Below are 9,655 nucleotides of genomic sequence, written 5' to 3' on the forward strand. Positions count from 1 at the left end.
AAGATCAAAGATGACTTAGAGGACATGAGTGCAAACGATATGAATGACCTAGACATACAAATTAAGATGGTAGAAAATTAAAATAAATGGAGAAGAAGAATCGGTGTGGACGACTAATGGAACTAATATATTGGTTCATGTCGTTGATTCCAATATCTTGGTATTAAGGCTCTAGCATTATCGGTGTTGTTGATTTTATAATAAATTATTAAAATACAAGACAATAAAGTGTAACAGAGAGTTATAGTGAATGTATGAAATTAAAAGAAATAATGTGCCATTGTCCAAAATATAAATGGTGTAAAATAATTGGGACGTACCAAAATAACAAATATTAAATGAGTGGAATGGAAAAGGTATATATTAAAAAATTACATCGAGGCGAATTTAACAAAACTCACACACAAATATATGTATGTATGTATGCATATAGATATACATACATGTACAATATACATATATACATATCATGGGATATCCCCCACTTATAAACATTCTCGTTCTATGCAACTCGCTCATAAGCTCTCCAAAAAGGCCTACGAGAGGTAATGTTGATGTTTCCTTCGTGTAATCTGCAAGCAATGAACCACCAATAGTCAGCGGCCTATTATTCGTTGCCTGTTGTACAACATAATCGTCATCTTTTCTCAAAGGATGTGAAAGGTGTTGGCATCTGGCTGCCACCTCTCAATGAATATTGAATAAGAGCACTATCAATATGGTGCATATTAGGTGGGCCATCGACACTGCTAGAAGTACTAGCGTTAGTTCAATCATAAGGTTGTCTTATAGAATGTGTTGGAGTATATCCCTAATAGTTATCATACTTATCCTCATCATTAGTTGAGCCTAAGAAACTATTCTCGCTCATAGGGTCTTCAACGTGAGTACGCATCTGTTCTAAGGTGTTGCACCTTTAGGAAAACTTTGTCTTATCGCTTGCTCTTGCCTAGAGCAACGTTCATATCTAGTAACACCCCTCTCATGAGGGTCATCTCTAAGAAGCCTAGGTTTAGAACTATTCCCAAACAATAAACCCCTAAGAAACCTTTGCTTTACAATGCTGACAACCCTTATTTCTACATTAACAAATCAAACATATAATGCTCATAAAAACAATAAATGTTAATTAATTGAATGGTAATATTGAATTAATTAATTAATTAATTAATTAATAATTTATATTAAACAATAATGAATAATAATTAAGAAAATGACGAATTATGAAATAAAAAATTGAAAAATTATTAAAGAAATAAAACTCAAAATAAATAAAATAAATTTCCCCAAAACATGCTAGTTGACTTAGGTTTGGTGGCATGTTTTGTGCGACTTCACCTATTACTAGATTTTTTCAAAATTTGTTTTTAGTGTCGTTTGCGTAGCCAAATTCGAGAGAGAGGGGACGGAGGAGTGTTATGAGAGTTTGAAGGGGAGGGTAAAATGAAAATTTTAATAGAAAATATGTGCCAATACAATGAAGACGGTACCGAGAAATAAGTAGTATGTTAAATTGATTTCGGATTATGTAATAGGTAGGGCCTAAGCGAATCCAGGACGGATTTGGCGGGTTTGAGTCTTAAATGGCTACAGAATGACTTTGAGTTAAGATTCTAAAAACCCTAGACCTAAACTTAGACCCTACCCCAGTTGCCCCATTTATTTTTATTGGACCCGAACCCAAACTCATATTCGTTGAATCTCAAGAAATTGGACCAAGAACCTAAAATTAGGAGCAAGTCTATTAGAATCTTAGACCCATAAACATCCCTTGTAAGGTCGGCCCCATAATTTGAGAGGCCGAGGTCGAAACATATTGGACATTTATAGTGAGTTAGGACATTTCTCATGTTTTATGTATATAGTGAAACATATGAGTATTAAAACTTAATGCGTAAAGTATAATGAATTAATGTGATGAAAGCATACATATTATTATAAAAACTATGGACGTTACATGAAGATAAGGACAAAATTCATTCAACTCATTATTCTCTAGAACTTTTGAATTCTTGTTTTATATTTCTTTCTACACATGAACAAATAAAGTCTCTTGTAAACATTATATTATGTTTCAGATTTTATTATCTTCTTATACACATAATCATTTATTATTGCATACTTTGTAAGAGTATGTAATGTAATTGTTTGCATTTTATTGTGAATTTCTTTAACATTCAAAGTATTAGTGTGGGAGAAATATCAGAATATGAAAGTTTTCATACGACTACAACTAGTATCAAGTTTTCGATTGACACATATTGTTGCAAACTAATCTTCAAAGCATCAAATAACTTGGTGATTATACAATTAGGAGTTTCATTGTCATACACACAAAGGGATACAAATTTATACTTTATAGCTTCTGTTGTAATTGCATTATATTTCTAATAAAACAACAATTATGGACCTAAATATTAACTATTGTAGTAAGTCGTATATGAGATCGTCGCACCATTAGAAGAGTTCATGTATTTAGTTTATTTCTCTAATTGATCACTTTAAGTTTATAAATGTTTAAATGATCACTTTAAAGTTATAAGTGATCACTCTAATACTATAACAAGTGATCACTAAAAAACTGTAATTGATCATTTTGAGATAATAAATACACATTGGTTCAATCCAAAAGAGAATTTGTATAACTATTAAAACGTAGTTTTCTTACATTTTTAGATGGACCTGCGACACAAGCCCCTCATATCCCCTCAAAAGATTGGCCCTACATTCCGTTATTGGAGAGCAAATAGCTCTTTTCAGGATGATTATGGGTTTGATTTTCACTTAGTCCTCCCATAAAAAATTAGGTTATAAGTAGATAAATATGCATTAATCTATACATGTAGCAGTTGAATTTTTGCAATGTTGTTGATCTACACATGTAGATCATCATTCTGACATGTAGAGATCAATAATTTCATATATAAATCATTAATGCAACATATATTCGATCATCAGTGTCAAATAAATAATTTGCTATCCTTTGTTGATTATTCAAGATAATCCTTTATTAGTCATGTTGATTCAGGATTGTTACAATATTTACCATAAATATCAATTATTTGTAGTTGTTTCACAAAACTTTCCCACCTTTTAGTAAAGTGCTCCTCAGTCACACCCAAAATTCTAACTGCACCACCACTTTAACTTCCATCCTCCACATGAACCCTAATTGGTGGCTTATTATGCTCTATGATTGGAGAATCTGGTACTATATATGTCTGGATTAGGGTTCTGGAAGAGAGACTCTAATCCTTTCTAAAAGCAAGACTCTAATCCTCCGCTGTTAACTGGGAAGATTTCCTTCAAATCTTCCAAAGGATAGGACATTTAATGAAGAGTTGCAGAGGAAATGTAACACAAGTAAAATTTGTTCTTAATATTTAATGCTCCTCTACACAACCTACGAGAAGCTGGCACATGCTCTACACGAAAGGCTAAGAAAAACCACATCAAAATTGATAACGGTAACACGTCAAGGTCAAATGGGACATTCCTTTAGTATTTATATCTTATCTATCAATGATGAGATATAAATACTCTCCTATTTGCCACTTCCAAAGTTTCTAATTTTCTACGGAAGATGCTATTGAGCTTAACTTCTCTTTGTGTTGCATTCATTGAGAACAAACGACATTTATTGCATTCAATTATTTTTTATTAAATAACTTTATTTTACTCTTGCAAGAAATGAGTATTAATTAATGTCTCACGCCTTAAAAAAACTCCAACTAAATTCCTCCAGAACTTGATATTTGGTTTGCTAGGTACTTTAGTTACATCTTGGACATCAGAGAAGGTCTTCTAAGTACATCTTTGAGCCCTCTTCAACCTTGTTACTTGTGTAGATACGATTAATAAGCCACTCAATCACCAATCTCTCTTGTGATAACCCTAACACTCTCTTGTGATAACCCTAACACTAAGAATAGACTTGGTGCAAATTAATTGAATTCGATCCTATATAGGAACATGTACCGAATTGACAGCAAATGTTTTCAAACTTTTAGTTTTAGATTTATTTTTTATATTTTCATTTAAATAATCATTTATCATTTTAAATTCTTTTGAAAAAAAAATTACTTATTATTAAAATTACACGTGAAAAGCTCAATCAATAAGAAACGACTTTGAAGTTTAGCCCAACGAATAAAGTAGGAAAGCTATTCTAATAAACTTTGAAAACCAATAATTTAACCCGTCTGAAGCTAACTTTTTACTAATAATAATATCAAAAATATGTATCACGAAAATAAAGCAAACAAAAAAAACACTTATCTCATTTTCAAAGGCGAAAAGACACATTCTTCATGCATTTTCACATGGTAAAAATGCAACACGCTGTACAGAGTTCATGCGGTTTCACAAGGGTGTAAAACGCATTATGAGTTTGTTATCCTAACGGTAAATTGTTAATAATAAATCAATATTTGCTTGATCCGTTGAAAATAAATTTATCTATCATTTATTTTTAAATAAATCCACTTATTAGGTATATTTGTTAAAAATAAACCGATCTATTGTTTATAATAATCTTCAGAGCTTCTTTGTAAGTCAAGAATTATGAATAAATAATTGTTGCGTTTATTTTCAACAATTGTAGCAAATAAGTGGATTTATTCAAAAATAAACAATAGTTATATTTATTTTCAACGGATTGAACAAAAATTAATTTATTTTTTACAATTTAAGGGTGAAACGCAATAAAAAATCACAACAAACAAAATAACTCGCTAATTAACATAAAATTACCCGGGAAGAACGACATTTTAGTCTAAAGCTCAACAAATTCATAATTAGATTTAATTACTTCTCCATAGAACAATGGTGCTCCTCCTAGCAACATGGGGGCTTTAAATTTTGTACAACAAAATGAATGAAAAAAGGCTCAAAAGAATATTTGGCATCTTACAAGATGTCCAAGCTGAATATAACGATACAACATATTTTATTTGAACGAGAGAACAAACAATTAACTATATATTCTGGTATTGTTCCCATTCCCATATAGACGAGCTGAATCAAAAAAAATAAAATAAAATAAAAATAATAATAAGATCATAATCAAAGAAAAAACATTTTCAATGCCAGCAACTCCTCTCACTGCCAATGTAAAGTAAAAATTGAATGTGGCATTGAAAAACATTAGACCAAGAGGTTCACCTCTTTTAGTCAGCTCTCGACTGGCCAGCACGGGATGAAAGGATGATACCAACAATGAGACCGTATAACGCCAAAGCTTCAGCGAAAATGAGGATTAGGATCATTCCAACGAAAAGCTTGGGCTGTTGGGCGTTGGCCCTGGGAAAAACATGTTCATCAGAAAAGTGCACAAAATGTAAATTCAGAAACAAAAGAAAATACCTACTCAGTTGAGAAAGAGTTAGAACATGACAATTGACCAAACCAACTCATACACAGCAGTCACTATTATTCCATAGTCATAAACCATATCTCAGAAAAACAACATAGGATAAGAGAACATATTACTAATAAGTTTGTAATTTCTTATATAGGGAATAAACAGGGAACGCCATGCTCTCAATGGATAGACACTGACCATTGTGATAATAAAATAAACGATTTTAAAAAGAAAGGTGACGTAAGCAGTATCATATTCCCTCCTGTCTAATTTTGTACCTTATTCTTAGTTTATAAGTGAGATTTTGTTTGATTTGTCTCAAAATAAATATTATTAGCATCAGTTATTTTATTTTTTTTAAATCATATACAATTAGAGATATTAAGAATGAAATTAGTGCATTGACAATCGTGCAGAAGCTAACGGGACATTTGCAGTGGATAGTCACAAGTACTTTATAACCAAATCAAAAATAGCAAAAGAAAAGCAATTGTTGAGGGACCTAAAATGGGCAGAACAAGACTTCAAAGAAAGAGAAACACATACTACTGATGCACTAATACATATACACAGAAGCAGACAACCATTGCCAGTCACCGTAAGTCCGTAAAACAAAACCAACATCACCAAATATTAACTTCCCCAATCTCTTTTTAATACAGCCAATATGTCCAAAAATAACTCGTGCACTTTGTCTTATATCTTTTGCACAGGTTTATAGTACTTATTATCCCTTCCCCTCAAAAGTTGCACCTGGTGACGGCTAAAAGAAAAAAGGTACAAGACTATTGGCAATTAAGAAAGTAATGCAAAGAGGAAAAGAGCAAAAGGAGGAAGACCTCAATTCTACAAAAAAAAAAAAAAAAAAAGCATCTCTTCCTTTTTCTTGGCTTACACCTTAAGCAGAATATCACGAATTACCAAAAGAACAGTTAAAAATTTGTATTACTATAAACTACTTAGCATTGACCTCTATTACCATGTTCCTACATTAATTTGTCCTATACCGTTCAATCTTCCATCACCTTGCATAAAAACCCATCAAAGCTAGACTATTTAAGAGGAAACGATAAGCACAATCTTAAAACTAACAGGAAACTTAGTTTTAAAAAGCGCAAGGGACACTAAGGCGCTTGTAGCCCAATCGAAGGCAAAGGCGCAAGTTTTTTGAAAGCGAGGCACACTTTTTCCTCTAAAATGCTTATGATACCATCATCATTGTACTAAGATACTAGAATAGTGCATAACTAGAATGCACCAAACTTTACATTTTAAAGTTACATCTAAGTGATATATTGATATAAACAGGAGAATAAACAAAAATGAAAATCCCATTAGGGAATAAAAATGAAAAATTTAGTAAAAAGAAGGCAAATAAACTAAATGGGGAAATTGAAAGAAGCAAAATGAAGAAAATTAAAAGAACAACCAACAAACTGATAGATTATCGAAGAGAAAGATAATTGAAAGAAGACAAATGAATGCAGAAAATCAAAGAAGCCATCGAAGAGAAGGAAAAAGATGAACCTAAAGAAACAAAAAAATGAAGAATTCATGAAAAAAGTGGATGAAAAGAGAAAAGAAAAAAAGAAGGTACAATGTCATGTGTATAGTGCAAAAAAGCGATAAAGGTCATGAACGCGGTAACATTCATGATTAGCAGTAACAACACGATGCAGTAACGAGAGTGATGTGAATATCATCATGCCAAATAACAGTCGTAAGTGCGATATTCCATAAAACAGCTCAAAATGCAATTTTTTTCCATTTGTACAACGCGAGAATATGAGTTTATTTTCTTTAAAAACCTTAACAATGCAGCTGATGCGACCTTATTTGCACTATGGTCATGTGAAAGAGAAGTCTACAAAGTTATAAAACTGTAAGCAAATACTTGGTTTTTCCCATTTTCTCTTTTCCTCTCTTCGTCAAGAGCAAATTCTTCTACCTTTTCCTTCTCAAAAAAACAAAAAAATTATTGTCTGATTGTTAATTCCGCTTAAACATCCTATGTGTTCCTTTTTTGACATTATTCATTACTCAATGATCACTATTAATTTGTAAATTATTCTTAATCTATAAATTAAAACATAGTCAAGTGACGTGGTATTTGGTTCATTTCAATGTAAATTTTATATACATCAATTTTTCATTATTCTTTTGTATATTAACCATTGAATTATTACATTAACATAATAACTTATTAAAAAACAGTTTCTCCCAATAAAAAACCGAAAGCAAACAAAGCGCAAAGTGTAAGAGAATGAAGCACAAAAGTGCGTGTAATTTGCATAGCGTTAAGCATAGACTTATAAAACAGTTTCTCTAGAGCTTCCATACAAAGCTAAGGATACAAAATCACAAAGCTACACTATAACACAAAAGGAACCAAACTTCATCCCATAAAGAGATGTCAGTTCTCAGAACATGTATATACTAGTATGTACTAATAAGAGAAATCAAGTATCACATTGTCATCTCCACTTTAGCTACTATGATTTTAAATTTTTGGACTTAATTTTTGGTTTTCTTAATTTGTTTGCAGTATAGCTTTGTTTTTTAGTAGAAAATTTAATTTGAATTGAATTGAAATAGATTAAACTTAGTTTGCTTTTGTTTTATGAAAAACCCAAACTTCTACTAAACGTTACTTTTACATCAAAATAATACTGAGTCCTAATCATTTGGATAGGGTTCCTAGGAAGTTTTCATAAATTTCTTCATTTAAATGGTAAAGTGTAAGAATTATTAGCTCTCTCGAAACTAAATCATATCCTTACAAGAAGTTGAGACAACATGACACGATAAACTCAACAAAGTTCACAATCCTCAAACTAAACATCAAAACAACTATTTTAAACAGATCTAAAACGAAGAAGCAATTTTAATAGCATAGACAATTCACAACTAATCTAGATCAAAACAATGCAAGTACAGAAATAGTAGAAGAGAGAGACCTGACACCAGCGTCACCGACAATACCGATAGCCATACCAGCGGAAAGACCAGCGAGACCACAAGCAAGACCAGAAGAGAGATGAGCGTAACCATCAAAAAGGTAATAAGATTTAGCCTTAGGATTAATACCAGTACTGATGATCACAGCAATAATCAATCCATAAATACCCAAAACTCCAGCCATAACAACTGGAACAATCGATTTCATCACCAATTCTGGTCTCATCACTCCCATTGACGCAACTCCTACTCCACTCTTGGCCGTTCCATATGCAGCTCCCATACCTACAATAAAAAATTCAATTTCTGATCATCAAATTAAACCTAGATTTAAACAAATTTAGATTTCAATTAAAAAGGCTATGATTTGTTGACAAACAGGAGAAGACGAGAGCGGCAGCGGCACCCAGAAAGCCAAAAAAAGGAGCAGTTTCGTCGCCATTGAAGACTGCTGTAGACATGATCGCTTTAGCCAAGGAATTTGTTTGGATCTAAGATGCAACAATGGCGTTTTCGAATTATGCGGATAGAAATAAGTTACGAAAATAAATCAATAATTTCGTGATATCGTGGATGCTTTTGTATTACTATAGTCTATGTGTACTTGTTTTTTTTTATTTTTTAGTTTTAGATAGATTATTTTTTATTTTTGATAATTATTTTTTTTATTTTGAAGTACAATACTGGTTGTATATTTGTGTTATTACAATATAGTGTATTTTTATTTATGATTTATAGTATGATTATGAGTATGAGTGATTTTGATAAGACCGTCGCATAATAAAACAAGCTTATATAATTAACTTATTTCTGTAATTAATCACTTTACAATTATAAATAATCACTTTAATGCACTAAATGTGTATAAGTTAGCCCAATAGAAATAATCTCACTATGAAACTATCTCATTTAAGAATTTATGTTTTCTTTTGATTTGTTTTTGTATTTTTAGCTTTTCTCAAAAAGAAATTAAGATTGAAGTAATTGAATTAAATCATTTTAATTTAAATTTTACTACAAAATAAAATTACTTAGACAACCGCGTTCATGGCGCACCCACCAACTAGTATCTTTAAAACTTATTAATTGGTGATACTCTAAAAATAGTTGTAAAAATTATAAATTAATGATGTTTGGAATATATCTACATCATCTATCATCCAATTATCTTTTAGCAATAATTTGTCTAATAAATAAATAAATAAATAAATAAATAAATAAATAAATATATATATATATATATATATATATGTATATATATATATATATATATATATATATATTAAAGATCAGATACAATAAAAAAGTATTTAAAACAAGAAAAACAAAAATAAT

The 9,655-nt window shown here is 30.9% G+C and overlaps 1 protein-coding gene across 1 annotated transcript; it reads right to left on the reverse strand.

The window, feature by feature from the left end:
- Positions 1-4,698: 4,698 nt before the first annotated feature.
- Positions 4,699-8,894, reverse strand: LOC130811546 (V-type proton ATPase 16 kDa proteolipid subunit). The gene is made up of 4 exons (XM_057677873.1): positions 8,700-8,894; positions 8,320-8,605; positions 5,164-5,301; positions 4,699-5,016 (listed from the first exon to the last, which is right to left on the reverse strand). Exons 1-3 carry the CDS (start codon positions 8,779-8,781, stop codon positions 5,169-5,171), a joined length of 501 nt encoding a protein of 166 aa, XP_057533856.1. The 5' UTR covers positions 8,782-8,894; the 3' UTR covers positions 4,699-5,016; positions 5,164-5,168.
- Between the last annotated feature and the right edge of the window lie 761 nt (positions 8,895-9,655).

Source organism: Amaranthus tricolor, chromosome 4, assembly GCF_026212465.1.
Source record: "Amaranthus tricolor cultivar Red isolate AtriRed21 chromosome 4, ASM2621246v1, whole genome shotgun sequence".
Lineage (NCBI taxonomy): Eukaryota > Viridiplantae > Streptophyta > Magnoliopsida > Caryophyllales > Amaranthaceae > Amaranthus > Amaranthus tricolor.

Bases quoted from the DNA above. Each gene is read 5' to 3' on its own strand.
- LOC130811546 (XM_057677873.1), bottom strand. From the start codon at position 8,781: ATGTCTACAGCAGTCTTCAATGGCGACGAAACTGCTCCTTTTTTTGGC. The intron at 8,606-8,699 runs GTTTGTCAACAA...TTTTTATTGTAG, and splicing joins TGCCGCTCTCGTCTTCTCCT to GTATGGGAGCTGCATATGGA. The intron at 5,302-8,319 runs GTCTCTCTCTTC...TGTTTTTCCCAG, and splicing joins GTCGGTGACGCTGGTGTCAG to GGCCAACGCCCAACAGCCCA.